Source organism: Ammospiza caudacuta, chromosome 8 (assembly GCF_027887145.1).
Source record: "Ammospiza caudacuta isolate bAmmCau1 chromosome 8, bAmmCau1.pri, whole genome shotgun sequence".
Classification (NCBI taxonomy): Eukaryota; Metazoa; Chordata; class Aves; order Passeriformes; family Passerellidae; genus Ammospiza; species Ammospiza caudacuta.
The window spans coordinates 14,318,088-14,344,961 of record NC_080600.1 but is presented as its reverse complement, the minus strand read 5'-3'; the positions used below and the strand labels follow the sequence as shown (position 1 = coordinate 14,344,961).

The 26,874-nt window shown below is 39.1% G+C and overlaps 1 protein-coding gene across 5 annotated transcripts in view; it reads right to left on the bottom strand.

The window, feature by feature from the left end:
- The window catches only part of MYO1B (myosin IB), a 109,250-nt gene that overhangs the window by 35,996 nt on the left and 46,380 nt on the right, over positions 1-26,874 (bottom strand). For all 5 annotated transcript variants that reach the window (XM_058809108.1, XM_058809107.1, XM_058809109.1 and 2 more), the window contains 10 exons: positions 23,815-23,909; positions 20,733-20,837; positions 17,724-17,770; positions 15,021-15,084; positions 7,268-7,366; positions 6,778-6,881; positions 5,745-5,892; positions 4,960-5,078; positions 4,586-4,672; positions 4,196-4,261 (listed from right to left, as the gene is read on the bottom strand). In XM_058809108.1, the coding sequence (XP_058665091.1) occupies positions 4,196-4,261; positions 4,586-4,672; positions 4,960-5,078; positions 5,745-5,892; positions 6,778-6,881; positions 7,268-7,366; positions 15,021-15,084; positions 17,724-17,770; positions 20,733-20,837; positions 23,815-23,909 (934 nt within the window). The remainder of the gene's footprint in view (positions 1-4,195; positions 4,262-4,585; positions 4,673-4,959; positions 5,079-5,744; positions 5,893-6,777; positions 6,882-7,267; positions 7,367-15,020; positions 15,085-17,723; positions 17,771-20,732; positions 20,838-23,814; positions 23,910-26,874) is intronic.

The window sequence follows — 26,874 nt, the reverse complement described above, 5'->3', positions numbered from 1 at the left end:
ACCAAATGGAACCAGGCCCTCTCTGCAATTCTATCACCAGTGCATCCCAGTTTCTTGTCAGGCTAAAATACCTGGAACAAACTGCTCCACCAAGGGACTGAGCAGATGGAATTCACACTCTCAAACTGTCTTCTCAAGGCCTGGCAAATTTCAACAATAAGTCTTGTTTGGCAGCATTACCTTCAATAAAATTGCACTCCAAATCATTAACTTCATCATATGGACCAGCTGCAGACTGGTGCCTGAATACTCAGAATAAAGCCTTCAAGGCAAGCAGCACAGACAGACATTTGTGTCTCTAAAGGGCTGGGCAGGATGAAATACTCACACTCACTTCATGACATTCATTTTTACTACTCCTTGTCTCCACAGGCAATGTACACAAGAGGAAACTCAACACCCAAAGCACATGGAGAGAGAGCCTTCTGCTCATCTCTGCTGAGCCCTGCCAGGCCCCACCATCTGCCTCCTGCAGCCTTCACTTCTCCATCACAAACCCCACCCTTCCACCACCCCACCCTGTAGCCATGATATTTTTCTGAAAATTCCTTTCCTTTGGATTTTCTTCTCCTGAGAAGCCGAGACACCTCGGGAACAAAATGTAAGCAATGGTTATCTGCTGCTGTGGAATGCAACAGGTGCATCTGTGATTGGTCTGATGTGGTTGTTTCTAATTAATGGCCAATCACAGTCAGCTGGCTCGGACTCTGTCCACGCCACAAGCTTTTGTTATCATTTCATTCCTTTTCTATTCTGAGCTAGCCTTCTGATGAAATCCTTTCTTCTATTCTTTCAGTGTAGTTTTAATATAATATATATCATAAAATAATAAATCAAGCCTCCTGAAACACGGAGTCAACATTCTCATTTCTTCCCTCATCCTATGACCCCTGTGAACACCACCACACCCACCCCTTCTGCAGAGATGCAGAAACCACTTTCTGCCTAAAAGCACCCAATCAAAGATGAGATAAAATGGGAACAGCCCCAAACTACCCCAGGAGGCCTGGAATGAGGCTGATTCTAGAGCTCCCAGTGCCAACCAGCCACCATCCTGAGCCCATCTCAAATCTCAGTCTAGACTGCGCACTGGCTACGCAGGCAGCTGCTCAGAAATGTGCATAAACACCCTTGGAGCAATTGGTGTCAGGCTTCAGGCACTGCCCAGTTACACAACCTGCCCAGCCCTCCAAGCCTGCATTTCCAGGCTAATCCTAGTCCCTAAATCCTTGCCCACAGACAATTCACACAGAGCCACCCAAAATTTCAGCGTTTCGCTCTGCTAACATTCAGACCCAGCATTTGGCTTCCCACAAAAGGCAGGGCAGGGTTCAAAAATAAACACAGCTTTACAGCACCTATTTTGTGGGTTGCCTAGCCAAGCTTGCTGCTGACATCTGCCAAGCCCACAGAGGCTGGGGATTATTGATAGATTTAAATTCCCTAAGCTGAATTTTTAGACAGCCAAGTCCTTATATCTACTTTCTTGGACAGCTTTTGTGTTTGTCTGAAAAGTGGGGTTTGTGTTTGATAAATATACTAGCAAAACCCAAATCCCAAAGAGAATATGCCAGCAGTATCGATACTCCAAATATCTTTTCCCTGTTAATTTCCAAGAAACCACAAGTTACTCTTGTAAATTAACTTCAGCTTAAATTACAGAAAATTGCAGAAACTCCAATGAACAGTAAAAAAATCAATATTTCAAAAATAGATGAAAAAATCTCATTAAAAGCTTCAGTTTGCATATAATAGAACAAGACTGCTATTGTTATCAAGAAGGTGAAGTGTAGGATCTTTCAGAATGGTAAATCAGAATTTCTTTATTCACTATTCTTACACAAGGAACTCTAAGATGATCCAAAGAATCATCCTGAACAGAAAAAAGGCCCAAGAAATATTGTGCCCTGCCCATTAGGAAACAAAACAAAACCATCAAAAACCAAAGAAAAAAATTAAATGTAAAAGCCACCCTTCACTAAACACATTCCTTGCTGCTTATTCCAGTGGTACTGAGCTTCCTGTGTAAATATTTTGCATGTATATAAAACACTCCTGCTACACCTCCTGTGGGTTTTGATGCACTCTGTCTCCAGGGTAAAGGCCACTTCAGGTCAAAGACCATGCACTAATGATAAACTTAGCTGATTCCTGAGTAGAAACATGATTAATGAAGGCCTTCCTACCCTCAGCACATCAAACTGCTTCCACATTTAAAAGGCACAAATTTAGAGGTGAAGCCTTTCAAGTGCACTTTTGCCAACAAACATTCTTTGTAGAGCTGACATTAGCTCTAAGTTTCAGGAATAGATGTGAAAATCAAAATATGACTTAAGAGTTAGGTTCAAGAGGTGACTGCACATTTTTAGTCATAGGTTTTAACTGATTTATAATTAGATGGATATGTTACTGCCATTAACAACACCTCAGCTCATATTTTGAATGTTTGGCTGTAGGGTTTACCAATATACCACACAGCAAAATGCTCCTAATTCCAATGCTATAAATCTTAATACCTTAATAAATTTTCCTTGGCTTATGTGGCTGCAGAGTGTCAAAAATTTTATTTCTTGATTAGTTGCTTTAATATAATTAAATTTAAACAATAATTCAGGTATTTCTGTGATGCTGAACCAAGTTGCTTGGCTGCTCTTCTCACCATAGGTCTAAACTCATGAGAGAGTCCCACCTTGTGTGAATGTACTCATGAATTTGGTCCTTAAGTCACAAGGCAAAACCTTCCCCAGCTTTTCCAGGAAAACCAATCCTTGGCATTTAAAGGAGTGAACAATAACTACCCACATTATTTTACAGCTTTTGAATTTGCAGCTTTTTAGAAAGCCACACTGTAATTCAGCATGACAGGTAAGTGCAAAGACTCGGTTTTGTTTTTTTTTTAAATTTTTCTCCTGCACTCAGCCACTTACTTATGACCTTCTAAGATGCTGAATGTAGAAAAGATGAAAATTCCAGGTGAGAAACAGCCTCATCTCTGGAGCACCATGCCACAAACACAATCCCCCAGCTGGCCCGTGTGCCGGTGCACCCTCCTGTGTCCCACCTCCCTGTGCCTGTCCAGCCTGACCACACACAGGGGAGCCAGAGGAAACAGCCCTGCCTGAGGATGCCAGCAGCACCACCCCAGTGCCAGCCTCCCAAAAGCTCCTCTAGGAGCAGCTCCCGAGAGATCTGGCACCAGGATCCCCGTTCAGCCACCTGACCTCGGGCACTGCACTTTCATAGGTGTGTTCTTGTGTCCAATGCAAACAACACAGCCCCGCTCAGCAAGCCCTTGGGGCAGCTCTCAGCTTTCCTCTTCCTCTTCAGAGGAACTCTGATTTGCACATAGTTGGACTTTTTGCTTCTGAAATGAAACTCACACCACCCTCACATGAAGAATTATTCCCATTTTCCACACAGCTTCAACACCCTCCCCAGATTTCTAAGAGGGATGTAGGGAAGTGGGTCGGGATTTTTCTACTGATTTTTTTTCTCCTCAGACGAGTTTCTAGCTTAAACACACATAGATTTCAAGCAAGATCTATAAATCTCCTAACAAAAACTGTCAGAACAAGATTTATGGAAAATGCCCTGTCCCTCGTGCTCTCTAACCCAATTAAAAACTCCTCATTGATTGTTTTGTTTCAAAATACCACCAGTCTAAAAATACTATTGTAAACAAACAGCAGTGAGCCACAGATCTTTAGCTTGGATTAGGTACAGAGTATTTACCTAAGTGAATTGAGATGAAATGCAATATAAATCCTTGTTTAATTTTGACAGGAAAAAAATGTATAGTTTTTGTTGGGTGGCTGGTTTTTGGGTTTTTTTTATCCCTCTCAGGATACACAGCTTGTTCAAAGACATCCACAAAATGCCTCAGGGCAGAAATGACAGTGCCAGAGTTTCTCCTATGCTCAGAATGTATGTCGCAACAAAATATATTTAGTTTATCCATCATAAATATTTATTTATCTATGGTGTAAAAACACAAGTATAACTTTCATAATTTTTTGTTTCAATTGCCAGACACGCTAAGACATCTCTCTTTGGTGTATGTTTCTAGTGGGTTTTTTTGGTCAGGCATGAAACAATTGAGTCAAATTACATATATTCATATTTGAATTCATGAACAACTCTGTTAAGCTTTAATAACAGCTTTTTCACTAAATGGTTACCATTATAAAGGTCTTACCTCAAAAATTTCGAAGCCATAAATGTCCAGCACCCCCATTACCTTCTTTCTCACTTTTGTTTGTGCCTTAAAGAAAAACAAACACTGAGTCAGTCATCTGTACGTTGCATACTTGGGATTCAAGAAAATGAATGCATCTCATAAGCAGGCTGTCAAATACTGTAAAACTAAAATGTTACATATGGTTTCCCAAAATACACTTAATGTGAATATTTTTACAAGCTTAAGAACAGAGCAGAGAGCAATTTGTCAAGCTGTGATAAGGTTATTTGTGTGTAACAGTGTACAGCCAGGAGAAATGAAATTGGCAAATACAGTTTTACTGTCCACTTTAATTTGAAGGATTCCTATTGATTTCTTTTTCTTTTTACAAGCACAAAGCAACAATACCTTAATGCTCTCATTGATCCTGGTAACAAGCCAGGAGAACAGGCGACTGTACAAATTCTTAGCCAGAGCATCCCGGGCATAATAAGCCTAAAGAGAAGAAATAAGAAAAATGTTATAAGCGCTGGGCTTAACCAAACATCCTCCTGCTGCTGAGGGGTCCCTAAAGGTGCTATTAATGAGTAAAGCCAGCACAGGGAGCATCTCTTAACATTTAGAAACCACTGAGCAAAAAACACACATAATTATGCCTGTGATTTATTCAGTGCAGCCTTTCAGCTGTAGTTTTTATTGGGGTAGCTATGATTTAATCATGCAGAATAAAATTGCCATTTTAAAAGATCTTTTGATCTTTTTAAATCAGGAGCTCTTTTTACCTGAGCCACGTTTAGTGTTGTTGAAACTTTCTCCTGTTTGGCCTCAACAGTCCGGAAGCTGAAAGCTCTCTCCAATACAGACTGGTCTATACCTGTCAGCTCACAGATTTCCTTCAGTTCTAGCAAGAAAAATCAAAGTGTAAATACAATCAATCCTTCCTATTACTGCTTTTCCTTCCCCAAAACGACCAGCTTTTAAGAAGTGTGGTATTTTCCCAAAATGCTCTTCAACAGAAGTGTTCCTCATTCACACTCCCTCCCCATCGTCCTGCCAAGCAAAGATTTTAAAAATATTCACAGTGCAAGGAAACAGAGCAACTGGTTTTAAAAGCACTTTCTTATCCATTTATTTTTGAGAAAAAAAACTTTCTCTCCATTTATAGCAGACTACTTTTCATAATGCAAAACTTTCAGATGAAAATGAACTTTCAAAATACATCAGCTGCAAAAATATCACCAAATGAATCTGACACCAAAGGCAGAGATACTGCAAAAGAACAAAAATCCTCCACTGCAGAAAAAACAAGCAGCTACATAAAGGCACAGAACCATTTAACATTTCAGAATAAAGTGCTAATAAAGTGGGGAAAAAGGAGAAAATCATTTTTGGCATTTCAAACAGAATGATTGAAATTGCACAGAATGCAGCCCATAGCTGCCTGAGGGTGAGCTCTGGAAACAATCTAATTCACATGTAAGGATATTGTATGTCTGCAGAAACAACAAAATTAATAATGACTTCAGACAAATTAGTGGCTTTCTTCCCATCACTAATCTCATCTTACCATTTTTATCTTTGATTTTACTTTCATCTAGCCCATTTGCACGAGATTCAGGCTTAAATTCGATATTTCCCAATTTCAGAACGGCTGCCACCACTTCAAAAACCGACTGTGTTTCATGATCCATAAACCCAACAATCTGCATTGCATTCTGGAAAGGGGATAAATAAAATTATGAGATAAAAGCATTTACATTTAAACAGATCATACTTGAAAAATTCACCATTTATCTGCAAAATTACAAATGGTTTATGAACACTTCTGCTACTAAAAGTGCCTGGTATAATTCCTATGCTAAGATGAGTAAGTTTTTTAATACACAAGAAGCATGAAAATGGAGCTGGCATTCAGTCCAGTCCACTTCTAGGACTCATTCAAAATTTGGGTTTCTGAAACACTGTACTTTTTTTAGCCACTTAATTTAGTTTGTGACCCAACCCAATTTTTCCCAGTCAGATGAACAGGTCCACCTGTCTTCTCAGACCTGTCACTTTTAGAATCCATATCTGCACACACTGGGTAACAAGGTCCTGTATTCATCTTGTCCCTGAGTACAACCAAGCAAAAACAGGACAGCAAATCATCTGGAGAATCATCCCGGTCCTCTTTTCTTTCAACCTGGTCAGCATCACCCAGTCCCTGAGGCTCAGGCACTGCTGTCCTAAGCCTCTACAAAATATAACTTTTCCCAGGATCTGACCAAGGCATCTGAGTTTTCCCCCCCGCCCCTTTCTTTTGTTTTCTTTTTGTTTGTTTCTTTTTAGTTTGGGGGGAGTTTTGTTTGATTTTTTTTTCCTTTCTTTAATTCTTTTTTTGTTTGTTTTTTTTTTTTTTCCTTTTTGTATTCCCGTAAGAATTCTCCAGAAGCTTGATCCCGTTTCCCAGCTGTATCCATGTTTCCCTGTGCAAACACGCTCTATCCCAGCATGAAGAGTGCCAGCACTCAGAGAAGGTGTCCCTCCCAGCCCAGGCCTGCAGGGACAGACAGATCAAGGGCTCTAAGAGCCCTGCACAGCCAGCCCCTGCTCCTTCTCACCCTGACTGTTCTGAAGTTTGCAGCATCATCCACCCCATTCACTCTGGCCGAATCAAGGCCCAGGTAGTTGTATCTGCTGAAGTCCCTCTCCAGCTTGAGCTTGCCTAATAAATCAAATAAAAGCATCATTAGTAATAGCATTCTTGTTAGTAGCAATTTAATCACAGAATCAGCACTGTCAGGAATAGGTTGTTATTATTGGATTTTCTTCAAGGATCTTTTAATTATTAGCCTTCTGAATAAGAACATGTTTTCAAATTTGTTTATAATACATTGCTAAGCCAGCAATTCTGACTAATTCAGTAATTCTGACTCAGGTATCTGGATAATATCAAAGCATATGTGGACTTCACATATTACCAATGATACTACCACCCATTATTTGAAAACGAATCAATATCACATTTCCCACAAAAGATGATGTGCATGGAATAGCACGTTAAATATAAAGAAAACTCACATGCGAACAAGGCACAAGGGCAACACTTACAGAGAAACTCTTCTGATGCACCAGACAGGATCTGGTAGAAAATGTGGAAGTTTCTTTCACCCCTTGGCTGCTTCACAACACGAGACTTCTCTAGCAGATCTAAACAAACAAACCAACAAAAATCTCACAGGTCAGGGACAGATGCTGGAGCAAAACCCTTTGAAATGAATATAATCCTCCATCATTTTCTACTTCATTGCTTTATATCAACCATCAGCAAACCAGAAGAATGTCAGTATGAACCTTATCATAGCATATCATGGATATCAAATATTTCTTTGAGTTAGGGGCAAGCCCAGTGCTCTGGTAAAGGCTCAGTCTGTGAGCTGCAGAGAGAATTCAGGTCAGGGAGGCAATGGGCAAAAGATGTTAACTGATTTACAGTACCACCACAAAATTAGGATTTGGTGAGGATGACTCTGTGGGTGAAAGTTTGAAGTGGCAAAATGTTACCAGTGCATGAAAGATGGGTAAATGAAAAGGAGAGACCAAATAAAGAAAGCAGTTAAACTGAATAATCATGCAGCACTTTGTGATCCTCTGGTGTATCAGACTATGAAATAATTCCCAGTGGGGCTGACAGAAGCTCCATCCTGATATACTCAAAGTGAAATGGAAAAGCAGTACTTTGGGAAGCATCACTGCACTGATGGAGCAGCTGGACAGGAAGGCTGCTCTCAGTGACAGACACATTTCACACCAGGGCAGGAATCCTGGCAGGCAGCATGAGCAGACTGACTTGTAACACCTTGCAACCACTGCAGCTCAACATCCTATGTGCCACAGAGGTGACAACTCAAAGGGTGTTCACACTGCACTGGAGGGCTGTGGTTCACAGCACAGGAGAAGGAAGAGAAATGCAGCAAGAGAACATCTGGACAGGTACCAGCGTGTCCTGCTGGTTCTGTACAAAACATATGGGTTTTCCTTCTTTTCTCACTAGCTCAACTACATTTTTCCAGATAGCAAACATACAATTCCCATGTGTTTCTGTTAAGTTAGATATATTCGGTGACATGGAGACAGAGACATTCAGTGCCTCATTCCAAGCACACATCAAAGGAGTTTCCCCTGCACCTATAATGACACACCCCCACACCTCCTGGGACTGGGGGCTAAGTTCTCTCTAAGCCTGGGCAAGCAGAAAACCCCCAAAGGGAAGTGTCACTGTTCTGCACCCCATAATTGGCCAGTGGCAACAACGACAAAATTCAGACAGTATTATTAATTGTCTGACTGGCTAATACTAGGACAAATTTCAAGTATTTACAGGCTGTTCCCCCATCCAAGTGTTAATACTGGGCTGGGAAAGGCAAGGTGAGCAGCAGGCAGCTCAGAGCTGTGCTGGCTGTGAAGGTTCTCCAGGAAAGTGTTGGAACAGATCGCAGCCAAATTTAATCTCAAAAAAATAAACAACTTCAGCTCCCACAGTGGCTGCACACACTTCAGGAAATGGCTGTATTCTCAAAGGATATTGCAGCAATGTGGTTTGGCTTATTTGGGTTTAAAAATATTCTACCCATAAATTTTCTCAAATGCTGTCATAAAAGCCCAGCAACACATCCTGGCAAAATATTGTATGTAAGCCTCCTAATTACATACATGCCTTCAGCAGATTTAAAAAACAGGTTCCTGAATGTATGTAAAATTAGTTTTGTTTAGGAGGATAACTGGTTTTTTCACCAGCTTATCTTATTCATGTATTTTTAGAAGCACCAAAGTTAACCAATTCACAATCAGTTTTCAAAAGGCCTAACATTTCATATTCTGTCAGCCCTCATAATTGAGGAAAAAAGCAGTCACTGTCATAAAATCAAGTATTTTCCTTAACAAAGCAGCTGCTGCCAATTCTTTTTCAAATCTTTTTTTCATTGGTTTTTTTTTTTCCTTTTCTTTCTGTTCACATGCAGACTGAAATCAGACTTGTAGGACAGATCCAGACCATCTGCCAACTTCTTCAGAAAACTTCTTCCCTCTGTTTGCCCTAATTAGCATTTTAATAAATCAACCACATATATATTTTCCTTGATGCAACCCCTGCACTGCCAGTAACTTTTGTGTTAACTCCCACCCCATTGCCAGCTCTGTGGATCAAACACTCCAAAGAGAGAAGACAAAGCTGCACCTCAGACTGTTGCACATGGCCCCTGGGTGATGGTGTTGACAGTGGAATGTGTGGACAGATGGTGCTCATCTATGTGAAAATCCACAGAAGCAAAAACCCCCAAAACTCTCTCTACATTGCATTTTGTTACATGGTCTATGTGAATTATGTGTAGGGACGATGCAGAATTATCAGGAGAGCACATACAGAACTCACACATATGGTGTGTTTATGGGTTATTTCTGCATTATCTAACAGTGCTTCTGCTTCAACAGGAATGTTTAACTTGTTGCATGCACCAAAGCAAAAAAAAAAAAATTAAAATTTAAAAATTAATTTGCCTTGGAAAAGTTTAACTTTGGAAACATATTTGTATGAATACCCATCAATTCAGATGACTCAAAATCCAGCTACAGGCCTCAGGTTCTGAAGATTTTTTTGTTATTCCTAGATATCACTGTTTAAATGCAAGAGATCTGTGTAAGCACCCTGCTAAACATTTTTACTTAACATAAAAGAAAGAAAAAATATTCTGAATACTTCTGCAAACTCTAATGCACAACTTCATACACTTCTTTTTGGTTACTTGACCCATGAACTCAAGTGATGCAGAAAAATTTAGGGTATTTGTATTTCTCTAAATATACTAGAAATCAAATCAACATTCAAAAAAGGAGCAAGTAAACAGTAAAACCAAAAAATGACACTACCTTGGTACATCCTAAATCATCCAGGTGACACTTATTTTAGTCATTGTCTCTTCAGCTGGCCATGACAAGGAGCCTTTTAGCTGCTCAGCTGAAGTTACAGAACTTTTTCTAGTCACAGCAGCTTATTTCTACAGCCTCATTATTTTTTCTTTTCCTACCTTGATTATCTAGCATTCATCAAAAATGTCACTGATTAAAAAGTTCCTCATGAACTTTTCCCTATTATTCCCGCCAAGTTCATAGTAATGTTCTCTTGGATAAACTGATCCATAATTGTGTCAGTCAGAAACTACTAAATGGGCAGCATGTGCACTGGCAATGACTGCATCATTTTAAGTGTTAAATCCTCTTTGCTCAAGTGATGAATGCTGTTAAAAATGAGCTAATCAAAATGTTTAACATCGTTTGCAGCTTGTTTTCTCAAACTCTTCCTAGTTTAGGCAAAGCCATTGCCTAAACGGTGGCAAATGTGCTGAGAGGAAGACCAAGGGAGATGTTGCAACAAGTGAAGATTTAAAACAAAAAGAAAATCAACAAGAATGGATATATCTTCCCAAAATGTCTAATCGTCCAGTTTCTGCAATATTTCCCTGAGTAAAGGAGCTTTCCACCAGGAATCACATAACAGCTAGGTTCTAGATTGCTTAGTAAGTGGGTAATTACTTCTGACTTTTAAAATGAACAAACAAGTAAAAAATAATAAGTTGCAAAGTTATCACTTTGCTAACTTTAAAAAAGTTGTTGCCTTAAACAAACATCATAGATTTCCTCCATGCTGTTCTTGGAAAAGATGACAAAACAGGGCCCTTTCTTAATCTCTTGTTATCCGGACTCTAAAGACATTTTGCTGGTTAAAAATGGCATTTCCAGACCAGGCAGTGCAAATCCTTTACGTCACAATCTGCACCAATGTTGTCTCCTAGTTAATCATTATATCACTGAAGGGCTTAGGCATATTAGGAAAGATCACTGAATGCTAAAAGCCAGGTATTTTTCAGCAGGAAATTCCACATGAAACACGAAAATTTAAGACTTGCAAAAACTCCGGGAAAGATATTGTAAGATCCATGCTTTTCAAAAGGCCTAAACTATTGTGAAAGTGAAACATTTTGAGCTGTACTGTGCAAAACCCCTTCAGCCATCAAATTTAGTGTACACAAAACCAGTCACAAAACTAATGAACCAAGTGTGCACGTAAACACTTCCTTCAGTACAAAACAGATGCAGCATCTGTGGACAGTCATACTTCAGAGCTGAAAAAACTATTGCAATTAGCACCTATTATTTCAAAACCAAACATACCTATTTTTATATATGTCTTATTGTGTAATTAGAGGTGGAAGAGAAACTACCATTCTCCTCTCTCTCATCTTCACTAACAAAGTAGTTATAATAAATGAAAAACTAAGAATAATATTGACCTTTTCTGTAATTTATTTCCACAATGTTACACCTAGCTGAAAGCAACACTCCAACACTGCCTTTACTAATAAGTGCTCTGGAAAAAATGCCCTCTGAGTGCATGAGTGCTGGCAAGACTGTCCACTGCAACAGCAGTGATTATAAACAGGAATAAGCAGGAAGGCAGAAAGAGCAGATACACCTCAGAGAGAGAAAATGTAAATGTAAAAAAACATTTAAAGCAGCAACACACCTTTAAGCAGGGACTGATGTTTGCTGCTGAACAGTGATGTCCCAGGTGGCACCACAGCAAGGGTTTTGTGTTTAGCAATGCCCAAGGAGCAGTCTGGAATTCCTAACCCCATGCACATGAAACAGGTCACCTGTGGATGGATGGGCTGGCTGGCAGCTGGCACCAGGACTGGGCACCTTCCACGGGCTCCAGCATCTCCCACCCATCAGGAAAACGAGCTGGGATCTTCACAGAAGGAGCTAACAAAAAGCCAGGACTAACAATTCAGGCTTACAGCACACCTCAGTCAGCCTTCTTCACCCTCCCACTCACCCACTGGTGGTGGATCAAACAAATGCAACACTTACTGCCTTGTAGTCCAAGGGGGAAACAATTCCTGACTGAAGTAAAATACCTAAAGTTGGCATAAACCACATTAATTTCAAGTTTTCCATTCCCAATTTCTTTTCATGACTGTTCACAATGATGTAACAGTAAATCAATTTCCTTGGAAACCAGCACGGTTGGAAGATCTGAGCTGCCATACATGAAATGAGACTGCACAGATTTCACACTGTTCAAACACAGCATTATCTTCACTTCGGGTACATACCAGCCCTGAATTTAGAGATGCCACAAATCCCTTCCATTTCATTATTTCCATTCTGATTTCACTCAGAAGATTCACCCTTCTGCTCATGGCACATTAAATGTTTTGGATCTGTCAGCTGGACGTTCCCCCTGGCTGCAAACTGGACAGGGCAGACCAGCAGTGTGCTCTGGCATGATAATTCCACCCTCTAACTCCATCCTGAGAAAGGTTCCTCCCAGGTTAACCCCTCTCATTAAGGAGCAGGAGCTCATTGAAGGAGAATGGCCCCAGGTCACAGCAGCATCAGCCACTCCTTGAAGGGTCACACAAACAGTGACCAACCTCCCACAGAGCTCCACAGCATTCCAGAGCAGGCCATTTCAAGAGAGACCTTTCAGCCCAATGGGTCTCTGCTTTTCCACACCAGTCTGATAAAATCAGTAGCTTATCTTGGTTACCATCCTTGCCACCAAAACAACCTAGGTGTTTGCTGTGTCTGCTCCGAGCCACTCGCACCATGAAATACATCTTCAGGCTGTGCCACAAAAAGCCCACTACCTTAAGCGATGTTTGGAAATTAGGCTGGCCAGAAACAACTCTTAAAGTTTAAATAAAGCATTATAATGTCATCTTCACATCATATTAATACCAAACCAACAGACGGTCAGAAATCAAAGAATATTTATGAATATTTTCATAATCATACTTTCCCTTTTAAGGATAGGAAACTTCAGCACTACTTGACTTCAAGCCTAATGAATTATGAAGACAAATCCTGATTTTGACTTAAACCAGAGTAAATTCTGAGGGGTGTAAAAGAATATAGGTCCCCAATATCTTCAGAATGATGATGCCTCACAGAAAAAGAAATGTTTGTGTTGCAATGCGATGCTGCAGATGTGTGGAAAAGATTTAAGGCAGCACAACCAACTTGCTTTGAAAATGCAGAGAATTTTAAACATCTTTAAAAGAGAGATGGATGGACTAGCAAATTTTGCAAACACTTAGTCAAAGATGAGCTGTATTAACATGCTGCTACAGGAACTCAGTATTTGCCTGTGACATACCCTGCCAAGGATGAGGCATTTAATAGTTCAACAAGTAACATCTTTTCCTCAGCAGAGCTTGCTTACACATCAGGTCTTTATTCTTACATTGAAATTAATCTCCTTGCTATTAGATAATTATTACATGTGACAAGACAGAAAGAATGCCTAAAACAGGCATATTTTAGATGGATCCAAAACTATGTCTGCCCTTTGATACATATGTCATCACATCACTACAATTACATGTAATATTATAATTACACCATGCAGAGATTTATGGGGCAGATAAACTACTGAGCAACTATTTGGATTGCCTTTTGATATGACACAACATTTTAATTACATTACTCAGTGCAGTACTTTCAAAGACATGCTGTTAAATGTCCACTCTTACAAAGGAGGGCTCATTTTTATGTATATATTTTGAATGTGAAATAAAAAGAAACAAATAACAGCCTTTTAGAACCTTCTTGCTCCCATTTAATTATTATGACTATATCATGTTTGGCCTCTAATTTTGTTAACTGCCAAATGTCAAAGCTAATAGATAGCCATAAACACTTATATAGTGACTAATTTGAGTTTCAAGATCTACCCTATCACAAAAATTAGGCTCTTCAGGCACAGTTCCAAAAGGTGATCTGGTTGAGAAAAATGTCTGCCCTCTGAAAAAAGCCAAAACCTACATTTATGTGCAAAATTCCTCACGGTGTTTTTAAAATGTTTATGTTATATATGCAGAGTACAGTTCACCTTGGGTGAGTCTCATTATTTCACAACCAGCAAAATGCCAGTGGTGTCAAAAGTCACATCTTTAGAAGCAGCAATGAATTTGGCTGCGTGGAATGAGAGGTCAAGGCTGGGTCAGTGACACCTAGTATAGTCACTCACTGCCCTCTTCCTCCCCTTTTAAAAATAAGAAAACCAAACAAATATGGCTTTATATAGCACTGGGGAGGAATTTATTTTAAAAGCTGCACTTAAACCCTCAAAAGAAAAGCAAGTCAAAGCATTCTGGGCTGCCATTCAGTTCTCAGTCTTTTTCTTCCCAACAGAGAGCTGGTCAGAATTTCTGAATTGCTACAGGTCTCATAAAACAAGCTCCAAGGTCACCTTTGCCTCCCCAAACTCAACAGCTGTACATCCTCTCTCATGACAAACCTTTTCCTACACTTTTGAGGTGTATAAATTTGTACAGACAGCTTTGGTTCCAAGTAAACACACTTGTCTCATGGTGATCTCCAGCACACTCTCTATCACCCTTGCAAATTACAGGATCTGCCATAAATACATGACGCACCAAACCTAGTAACACATCTGATTCCAGGGATTCAAAAATAAAAAAGACCCTCAGATATCCATATGCATCTGCCACTAGCTTCAAAGACAATATACAGACTCACACATCACTCAGTACCTTTGAAACAATGCAGTAAATTCAATATTCATGCTTACCTCTTCAAGTCTGTTTTCACTTCCTCTAAGGTACATTATTCAGTACCTTACAACAGCAATAAAATTAAAAAGCAGAATTCATCACATGATGGAGAGGGAGAGAGATTCTATTAGACTAACACTGGTGATCTTTTCAATAATTTAACCATCTTCCTTTCCATGCAAAACAATTTAATCTGTGAATAAAGTAATACCAAAAGTAATACTCACAGTTGCTTATAACTCCCCCAAGTGGGTCACCCTTGAAATCAAACTCAATATCCATGTATTTTCCCTGTGAAAGGAAGAGATTTTAAGATTATAATTTCTGTTTAAGAAAAACAGAAGTTCAAGACATTAAGTTAGTCAGCTCAAAGGTTAGAAGAGCGATCTGACAATCTCCTGCCAGATTTTTGCAAAAGAGAAAATTATCAAAGTCTTCTAAGACGTTATCACAGCCAGGGACTTCTTTGGAAACAGCTTTAGTCAGGTCTGTAAAGCAACCCAGTGACTTGTTTGGTTCCTAAGGTTCTGTGAAGAAAACGCACATTGTACCAACTTCCACCGGAGTGCCAAGAACACCGAACAATCCCTACAGCCATTTAGGTAGGGCCACGCTTATTTACTGAAGGGATGCAAGAAGAAATTACGATGCAGGAAGAAATAATCTTGCAGGAAGAAATGATCTTCTTTTCTCCCTGGGAGCTGTGTGAGCGCGAAGCACGGCAGCTGAAGGAGAGCCGCGAGCCTGGCCCCTGGCAGGGGCTGGCAGCGATCGCGGGGCGTCTGTCCCCGAGCGTGTGCCTGCCTTGTACAAGTGATGGATCTTTCCCACTGAACTCCTTGCCCTGCCACTCAGGAGACCAGAGGCAACAATTAACGGCCTGTCACCGCACGAGCGGTTTCAATCCCGCCGCGTTTCCTTGACTCCTGCCTGACTTTTCCACATCACAGAAGATCGCTGCGGTCTTTGGATCGTTTTAATTTATTTGACAAGTGCTTAATGTAGTAACAGCCACATTTAACAGTGACAAAACGGACAGACTGTGCAGAAAAGGCAACAGCAGTGCTGCTCGCCTTGGCAAGGGAGTTTATAAAGATAAAAGCTGCTGGTAGTGATTCAGCCAAATTCCACCCTCTGGCACACACTCAGCAGAGGACACTGCTCACTGTGAGGAGGGTGAGGCACTGAAATGGGCTGCCCAGAGAAGCAGGCCAGGTTGGACAGGGCTCTGAGCAGCCTGGTCCAGTGGAAAGTGTCCCTGCCCATGGCAGGGGGTTGGAATGAGATGGTCTTTAAGGTCCCTTCCAACCCAAACTTAACATTCTGGGACAAAAACAATCCATTGAAAAGCCTTGCATTTATATTTCCTTTTCATTGCATTCATTGGGGCTTGTTTTTTTCATTTTAGTTTTTATTACAGAACATAAAAAGCCAAGCACTTTACACTGACCCACTCCAAGAATCTTACTAATTTACTGGGTATTTCATCAAGATTGACTTGACTCTACTTAAATTCTATTTTATTTCCTACACTGTGTTGTTCAAGGTTAATTCTGAGCTGATTCGAATTTCAGAGAGAAAGAAAGTAAATCAGATAATTAAATTTTCATTTCCCAAGGACTGGGACAGCTGGGTGTTTCCAAAAGTATTTTTAGCTCAGTGTTTATAAGCGAGGACTTGAAAGGCAAAATAGTTGTTAGTTCCACTTTGTCCTGGAAAGACTTATGGGCTGTCTGCTCATTATTTCTGCGGTGCCATGTCTGATAATTGCAGTCTTCCTAGCCTTTCTATTTAAAAAAAAAATTAAAAATCCCTACAGGTTCTCCAAATTTTGGCACTGCCCTTGTGATGAAGACTCCTTGCTCTGTTCACAATCAGAGGCAATGAGCTGCAGAAGGAGCCTTCACAGCCATGTGGAACATATCAGCTCTTAAGAATTAGAAGGGAAGGGGAGAAAATCTCCCAAGTGGAAAGAAAAAGCCACTCTCCAATCTCACAATGTCCAGAACTTCCATCCATTTTCTTTAATTCACAACACAGCATTCTCCCAGTGTATCGATTTTCCTTCTCTTGTCAGCTTCACACATCTCACAATATTGCTTTTCTGGACACAAGCGAGCAAGTGACAGAGTTTTATTCAGCTTTCTGATTTTAGCAGGAGAAACACTGATAAGTACTCACACTTCTGAACCTCTCAACCTCTAGCATCAACTTTTCTGGTTTTTCAACTGTCAGTTTTGGTAATTTCTCATTCCATTGCATGCCCAAAAAAGGTTGAATTCAACCAGTTGGTTACAAAGAATTTAAGCAAAAAAACAACATTACAAATGTTCATATTAAAAACTAAAGTTGCAAACACATTTTGAAATGTTATAGAAAACAAATGGGAACCTAAACTAGTCATTTTAACCCCAAAAAATATACATATGAATGGAAAACAAGATCACATGGAAATATCTACTTGCTAAGCAGACCAGTTGCAGGACACATGGTCTCTGACACTAAAGCCACCAGTGCCAGAAAATTAAAGAACCCAGCTGCTCTGTAATTATGTTTTCATCCGGTCACAGGCTGCCACATCCTAATTTTGTTTTTCTTTTTTAGCCTCTGCTTTGATATTCAATTGAGCTCTATGCCCATATCAGAAACCAACAAGATTTCTGGCAAGGAGGTGAAACATCTTTGAAGAGGCATCACTAACAGTGCCCTACTAACACACTGGGGAAGGAGAACATGCTCCTGTGTACAAATTTAATACTGACTGCTGCTGTAGGTGTTCACCTTCTTCAAACAGTCTCCAGACAGCTACAAGAAAGCTCCCAAAATTATTCCTTCCCTCTTTATGGATGCCTTGATGGTTGATACATGGTAAAACAGAAATACCCAAAAGCAAAGCACACTCCTTCAAAAGGACTGAAGGAAATACTTACAAATCTAGAGGAGTTGTCATTCCGCATAGTTTTGGCATTTCCAAAAGCTGGAGAAAGAGAGAAAACAAATACAACAAGCAAATCTATCAGTAAAAAGAAATATTTAAATGCTAAAATATCTAGGCCTGCTTGTATATTTAAAGGAATTACAGACTTCTGAGAAACAATGCCCTGCTCATTGTATGGGCATCAGTCCCTGGGGACAGAGTGTGCCAGACATGATCACAAATACCAAAAATCTACAGAAGTCCAAAGAGGTTTTGTCTCAACACCTTCCTTGTTTAAAAAAGCTAAAGAAAAATATACAAGAGGAAATGGTTCCAAAACAAAACTGTACCCATATTAAGCATATATCTTTGGGGTTTGAATCAACAAATTTATAACTTTATTATCCAAATAACTTTAAATAGACAAAATACTACTTCTTCTTCATTTCAGAGAAAAATGAATCCTAGGTCCCAGAATACATTAAAAGCTGGAGGCCAGAAGTCAGGAAATTACAGAATGACACTTAAAAATTGTTTGCATAGGACAGTTTAATCAATGCTTTGAAATGGATTTATTTACACCATATCAACTCATTAATCCTACCTCAAGCTGAATACTATTCAGCTGAAATCAGTTCACAATGGAAATTTGTCTTCAGCCTGACCTAAACTAGCTTTCTGATTAGTTTAGTTCAAATTTCTTTAGCTCAAGTTTAATGACAATGGAAATTCTTTGAGAAAGGACTGCCCAGGGTGACATTCAGATGGACAGCCACCATCTCAGAGCATGGGCAGGACAAGAACTCAGGCAGGAGGACAATTCAAGCTCTCAAACTCCCACATTGTCCAAGCACATGGAGCCAAGCAGGAGTGTCCCCTCCATCATTAGGTACAGCACTCCTGCTTCCAACAAGAGACTTTATTTATCCCAGTATTTATTTACATAGCATATATATACTCGAAGATCAAGTCAAGTCAACGTTTTTTGGACAGAAATAAAGACATGCCTTAAGGCTTCCACACACTTGCATGAGTAGACTTATTCTTGACCAAAGAACTAGAGCCAAAATGAAAAGTTTGTTGATCCTAAAGGCCAGGATAAGTGAAAGAATTGTTTTTAAATCTTTATGCCCTGCAATAAATCATCTTTTCAACAACCAAATCTCTGAGCTGCATTTTCTTAAACACTGTGCTGAACAGTAAAGTCATTTATAACTGCATGGAGCCAAGCACAAATGTTCCATTATAAAGCATGAGGCACATTCCTTGGTTTTCCCTAAAGTTCATTGTTTCTAAAAGTTAATTTACAGTAGCAACTGTAGTTTAATAAAAATAATCCCATAAGATAAATTATGCATATGTAACATTTATGTCATTTTCTTGCACTGCAGTTTGACTGAAACAGAACTACATAACCAAAGAAAAATAAATCTCACCACAAATGCTTAATTTCTTTCTAAAACATACATAAGCAGCCAGGCTTGCTCAGTTTTTATTCCTTACAGAATAACCCTCTGTCCGACCTTCCAAAAAAGCTCAACAGGCATTACCAGCCCATCAAGTAGAACAAATAGTACCTTGAAATGATAAGGCAATCATCATTTATCAACATAAAATGATAAGGCAATCTTCAGTAAGCTCAGCTGATTCCTCTTGCATTAAAACAAAGCTTCACAAACCAACAAGAAATCAAACTCATTTGGCAGTCCCTGGGGAACAATCTAGCTTTGGCAAGAAAAGCCTCAGTACCCACCATGCCATTTCTGTCTGGATCTGAAATCTGCTTCCAGAACAGTGATAAAACAACACAGCTCTTCTCTGTGAACCCAAAACAATGCAGGGCTGCAATCCCCCCATTCAGCTTGAAGGGGAACACAGCTGATCATCAAAGAAAGGCTTATCCAGCACTTCTATTATTCTTAAATGTCAACATTTCATCCCTTCTTTATAAGTCTTTGCTTACAATTTCTGGTTTGTGTACAAAGACCATGCTTTAACCATCCACTTCCCCACTGCTCTCTGCCCAATTTCATGCATTCCCTTTCCTTTTTTTTTTTTTTTTTTATACTTTTCCCTCTGTTTTCACTTGCAGAGTCCTTGCCCCCTATAGGTTCCAATTCATCACCTATAAGCAAGGCAATAAACATAATGTTGACACTCAACAGTCTTTACAAACACCACATATGATCTGGCCATAAAGCAAAATTATCTTCTGACAAGTGACTTTGTCTCAGCACCACAACAGCTTTGAAAATTCTGGGTAAGACTGAGCCAGGAATGGACACAATGGACACAATAGATCTAAATAAGTCAGTGCCAACTGAGGAACTTCTGAAGGCAATTATTAGACAATGAGAGAGAACTGCAAGCTTTGAGGATCATATATCCTATCTCCAGGATTTAAAAAAAAAAAATTAATTCTGTTTCTGGCAGCCAACATCTTTAAATTAAAATCACTAATTAAAAAAAGAAAAGCCTTCATGGGAGAGCAGGAATGGCAGTTGTCAGGAAGAGCAGGCCAACAATCACCAGACCCAAGAAACAATAAGTCTCAGGGAACAACAGGCATGCATATGGATTGCCTTAGTTTTTTCCTAACATCCACTCCTTCACCCTTTTTTTTTTTTACTAAAAGAGAACTAATGCCTTACAGAGCTTGTTTGTTTACTAGAGACTATAAAAATATGATTTGGAAGGAAATGAATCAGAGGGACTGAAGTGAAGTCAAGTCTTTTGATACAGACAAGCATCATCAAGGCAGGGTTGAGAAAGGGTAAGCCCCTCTGAGAGCAGCAGGAGGAGGTTGGGAAGCATGACCTAACTTCCTGAGCTCTTCCTAAGTGAGGGAAACCATTTTCTTCTGAATAAAGTCCTACAGATGTATTCACATAAAGCATCTCCTATGGTTTTGGACACCAAACAACAATGAAACATCACCAGACACAGTTTTCCAAACCAGCTCAGCTGGAACACCAATGCACACACAAGTAATATGCTGGCACATAGTCAGTGAGATTCTTACCTTCGAGGACTGGATTTGACTGCAAAAGTTGCTCTTTTACTTGATTAACCTCTGCCCCTTTTCCACACACAGCAGCTACATATGACATGACAAGTTTGCTTGCCTCTGTGGGGGAGAGCCAAATAAAACAGCAATAAGCATTGGCAAAAAGGCTGTGATGTGACTTTACAGACTAAATCCCCATCACATTTTCTCAATGCCAGACAGGAACTGTGAGCACATTCACTTCAGTTTTCTCCTGCACTGTTGTACCATCTGGAAATGCAGAAGGAGCACACCCTGCTCTGAGACCCATGCCATTACATCAGCAATTCTCTTGATTTAAACACCTAGAGCCTCTACCCAAGCTTAAAAAAAGTCACCACTGGATACAGCACATTACCTGCTCCTTTTTAGCCTCAGTAAGAGGCATTCTTCAAGGGAAGAACATTATCCCCTGCTGACACATTGGACATGTCTTAATCTAGCCTGAAAATGAACAGGCCCAGGCAGTTTAAAGACACAAAATTCAATCAGTTTATATCAGTAATACACAACAAGTGCAAAATACAACACTTACACACATGTAATTACAGCTCTGCTCTACAAGCAGCTGAGTAACTGCAACATCACCTAATGTGCTGCAGTCTGAAAGTAAAACCAACAGAAAAAGTGAAGCATTCATTTAAACAATAAAACTAGTTTGCAGTTGCTTTTAAGAAAGTTTGGAACAATTTTTGGATTTTCAAAGCTGGGTTCATATGGGTGTCAATCACCCCTGACAGAAACAAAGATTAGATAATCCATCCAACCCTTCTGTTGTTGCTGGTCAGGAAAAGCAGCTGGAAAATGATTTGGTTTATACAGAGAGTCCGTGATGGTTACTACAATGCAAGATAGTGAAATTTCAAGCAATATAGGCTGATATATAATGTAATTACTAACAGCTGGAAACCCTAGCAATTCCAGACTGTGGTCATAAAAAAAAAAATCATTATATTTGTAACAGATCTTCAGAGATCTGTTACAAATTTAAGTGTCTCATTTCAGGAAAAAACTGACAGATGAGACGTTATCCCATGGATTTTGATCTTTCCTGTTTAACCAAATTTGTTTGTTAGCATTATATTACTATGCCATGTGTAGAGGAAAATGAGCAAACCTGCCACACAGGAAGCAATTAGGGAGCACAAACTTTAGGTAAGCTCAGGAGGCTCCCATCTCCTTTATTTGTGCCCCAATCCCAGCTCTCATTTTTTTTACTCTGTTCCCTTCAGAGCTTGGAATTACCCAATTATTTAATTTGAAATATTTCCTAAAACAGTCAACATCTTTAAGCACAGGCACTCAATCACTGAGAGAAACATGCACTGAAGCAGCAAAAAAGCTATTATAATAGTTTACACACAATGACTTCAATATAGCCTTTGGGTATCAGCAAAAGAAAATAAAAGCCTTTTCTCTTATTAGCAACTCTGTTTGCCCCAAGAAAGACATCAGGAAGGGAGTTATCACCCTAACATTTCAAAACATTTAAATACACCCCTTATTCTGGTGATGCACCATGTTTTCCTGCCCAATGTAACTCTCAGTTAACATTAAAAACATGCAGAGAAACAAGGACAAAATTGGAAGCAAATAAAAAGATTCAACTGACGACAGCTCAGTTTCAGTTCTTCCAGGGCAAAAATGTCAAATATTCTGGCTACCAAAAATTTAAAACACAGTCATGTAGTGTATCTGTAGTAAGAAGTTTGTTTCCTTAACTCCAGGAACTTCCTACCCTCTCCACTCCCTATTTTGTACTTAACTTTATAAAAAAGGAATAATTAATATTGCTTCCCATATGGCTATAAAATTTACAGAACCCTCCAAATTTTTATACAAATCTAAATCTACTATTTACATATACAGAAGTTCAACTACTCAACCTCTGATTCACCTTTCAAATGAATAAATCAATAATATGTGTGCCTCAGTTGTATGAGGTGCTTTATAATTCACAATTTTTGAGGAAACCAAGACATGTAACACCACAAATCCAGGATTCTTTGCTAAAGTCTGAGCTTCTAGACAGAACTTCAGAGTCCTATTAATAAGAAATTGGGGTTTTTAAACTACACTTCTACTGAACAGGTTTTCCTGTCATTGAACTGTAAATAAGGATTATATTACAAGACTTCAAGACTTGTTAATTGGGGGCCACTAATCTAAGAGCACTAAAGATGATGCCTACACTTGATATACTTTTATATGCTTCCAAAGTCTTGGAAAGCAACTTCTTGTTACCTGCTTTGAGTCTTGCTCAGAATAGGCACTCAAAGCCCCACATATTCTCAGATGCAAAGGAAAAATCTCTCAAATTACTTGGAAACAGATGCATGCCTTCCTACCCACTGTCTCTTTTGCAAGTCACCTCTGTTTTAAATTGCTATCTTTGAAAATAACTGGCTTCTTTATTTTTTAAGGTCTACCTAAAATGTACTGCAGTTATGCAATCCTCTCTTGGTTTCTAATCTTCCAGTTTATAACCAGCAGTCATTTTCAAGGAAATTTCAGCTTTGCCTAAGAAACTCAGTGTTCTGGCACACAAGCCAATCTTAGCACTGCAGCTGAGCACAGTGTGCAAAGGGCTGATAAAATTTCCAAAGTAATCAGCTACAGTTATTTCTTTTCCTTAGATAAATAGTATAATCCAGTTTTTAAAGGCATGTGTTTATTGAGAGACAAGTGGAAGTATTAAGTCTAGAAAACTCAGAGAATTCAGTTTTCCATGTCTTCAGGTTTCCCACCAGGACAGCCTAAACATTTTCTGGCCCTTGCAATACTCTGTGACAAGTCAGCATGACTTGGGTACAACTCTGGATACTGATGAGGACACTGTACTAACATGACATGGGATTTCAATGTGGTGACAGTGTGAAAAAACATTATTTTATGTGAATTCACAGCTGCAGCCACAAGTGCGGCAGCACTCACTTCCTGCAGTGGCCAGACACAGAGAATTACTGACATCTCTCAACTCAGTCACTGACTCCAGCTTCCCTCTGCAAGGCTCTAGCAGCCCTGAATGGTTTTTAATCAGATCCTGACTGGCCCTTACCTGTTTTCCCAGCTCCACTCTCTCCTGTGATAAGGATGCATTGGTCTTTGTCCTGGTCCCTTAAAGACCTGTAGGCTTCATCAGACAGAGCAAAGCTGCAAAGAAAGAAAGAGCCAAGTGAGAACTAGGAAAAAAACCCACCAAACTACCAAATACTGATAATAATTACGAGCTGTCCTTCACACACCCAGGAAGAAAAAAAAAAAAAAACAAACAAAAACCCAAAACTCTCCAAGAGCTAATGTTCCACAAGTAGTGAAACATTCACTTTTCAGAATTTAAAGACCCACAGAAGTAAAATCTTTTTCTCAGAGAATTGCTTAGACCACCTTCAGGAATAGGCAAAGATAATCTTGAAGTTCTCCTAAAGAGAGCAAAGTCAAAACAAAATAACAGAGTTTTAGGGAAGTGCAGCTATCTTTCTTCATTGAACAAAATGTCATATTCTCCACTGACAAAATGTCAATACAACATCAGGGCATGGTTTGTTTGAAGATGACTCTAAGATTAAGGAAAGAGGAGAACCCTGAGTAATAATTACACCATAAGCCACAATTTCTACTCAGTAAGAAGAAATCTCACTTTATAAAACACTGAGCATTTTAAGCCTTTGAGTAGAGCTGGACTTGTGCATGAATATGCAGAATTATTTCCCACTAACTCTGTTCTTATCCCAGTAAGTGTGATGCCATGTAGGGAGCCTAAAGAATATAACAAGAACCAACAGATTTCCTGTACCAAAAATGCCTTTTCCTGGAGGCTCAGAATATCATGACCCTGAAACTCCTGGGCTGCAATTTGAATCCAGATGTGCTCTGCTGCCATGCAGCAACATATACTTTGGAGAAGTGCAGATGGCTTACTTATATTTAGTTCTCTTTAGTAGTAATTTTGAGGCAGAACAAAGATTTTTCTTTCAACTGCATTTTTCAATTAATGGAATGAAGTACTCTGGAAACTAAGCATTTTCCCCTCAGAAAAACTTAAATAGTATCTGAGAAAGGACATAAAAGCAAAATCCAAATAAAAAGGCACAAATGCATAATCCAATTAAAAAAAAATTATATCCAAACACAGCATATTTTTACATGAAATAAACAGCTGTTCAACAGACCAAGACCTTTGTTAGATTACTGCATCTAGAAAAATATTTAGTGTTTATATATCTCCAAAAGTAGATATTGTTTACAGCAAACAAACCATGTATGAAAAACAGAAATGAACTCTCAGGTCAACATAAGATGCAGAATCATTGCAGGTTGAGTGCACTTTTTATAAACCTGATTCTTTATTCTACAACAGTTTAGGAGTTTCACATTCAGCTGATAACAGCAAACAGATCAAGTGTTTGTTTTGGACAGCACAGCTATAGGGCGCTTTTTTTCACAGGCTCCTTTATAGAAGAGCAAGCTCTTTGTCATGACACCAGTGATGGGAAGCAGGAACAACACAATGCAGGCAGTGAGAGCCACTCAGGGCCTTGTCTAGAGGCTCCTACTGCTGCAGTTTGAAAGCTTCAAATATTAAACCTACATCTACTAAAATCAGTCATTAAAAAATCTTATTTATAAGTATAAATATATTCATTTATATATTTATAAGTATATTTATATTTATATATTTATAAGTATAAATATATATATTGATAATAAAATTATATATTAATAACAAAAATATATATTAATAATAAAAATATATATTAATTGTATATATTTTATATATAAATATATATAAATTATCTATAGATATAAAAAAGACAAATATATAAAATATAATTATATATAAATTATATGAAATAAAATTTTCATTATAATAATTATATATTATAGTAATTATATAACTATGACAGATGAATATATAATTTATAATTCATATTTATATAAGTAATTATATAAATATTATATAAAATTATATATAAATATAAATGTAAATATAAAATACTTATTGCCACCACTGTCCCTTAGCTTCAGGCTTCCCTTCCCAAAAAGTTTATGAAGACCATGACAAGTTATCTCCAATTTACCATCAGGTGCATGTGCAACACCATTTTTTCTACTTCCTCATCCCTCACCTGTATTAGACTCACCTCACATTTGCTTATTTGGGTTTTGTTTGGCTTTATGGTCACATCATGTTATCAGCCCAGCCACCCGCTGCAAGAGACCCAGGCAACCAAGTGAGGGCATTCTGGAAGATTTGGAAAATGGGGAACTGAAACAGCTCCCAGCTCCTTTGCTCCTGAGCACTGACACCCTCCCCTCCCTCTCCAGGGCCTGACAAGGATGCTCAGGCCATGGTTTCCCACTTTTTGTGTCACTCTCATCTTCTCTCCTGCAGCAATCTGCCTGCCCAGCTCAGTAACCCACCCAGGGCTCCACCTCTCTCCCTGCTTTTCCCCAGCCCGTTTTGTCCAAGGCACTAAACGACAATTCTCCTCTCTGCACAGAGGGCTGGACCATCCCCTTAACACCCGCGATCAAAGGTCATTGACTCCTTTTGATGCACATCCCATCCAACCCGAGCAGGGCTGAAATCTGTGCCCAAACCTTAATGCTGCTGTGCTGACTGAAGCATTTGAACTCAGTAGTTCAGCTGGAGGTGAAAATGTGTTTACAAGAGAGTAGCAGGCTGTAATGGTTTTAGCATTACAACAAAGTCACATTGTGATGTGGCCAACATGCTGGAGAGCTAGCAAGAAAAATATAAAATATTCTGCTGCTGCTGCTGAGAGACCATGACACAATTTCTGGCACCCATTTCACTGTTTGGAATCCAAACTACAGTAGCAGTAACACTTTACCAGACTCTGTTACAGGACATATTTAGGAAATTAATAATATTTGTTGAATGTTGCTGCAGATATACTTGCAATTTGAAAAGTACAACAGCACTCAGAAAAGCTTATTCCAGCACAGATTGCCTTCCTTTTTGCAAAAAAAAAAAATTAAAAGCAACAGGATGCAGATGAAAGAAATAAACTTCCCTGAGCATTCATGGGCCACATGAGACAAACATTAACAATACTGCTGTGATTGCCACAGGTTTGACCTGAGGGAAACT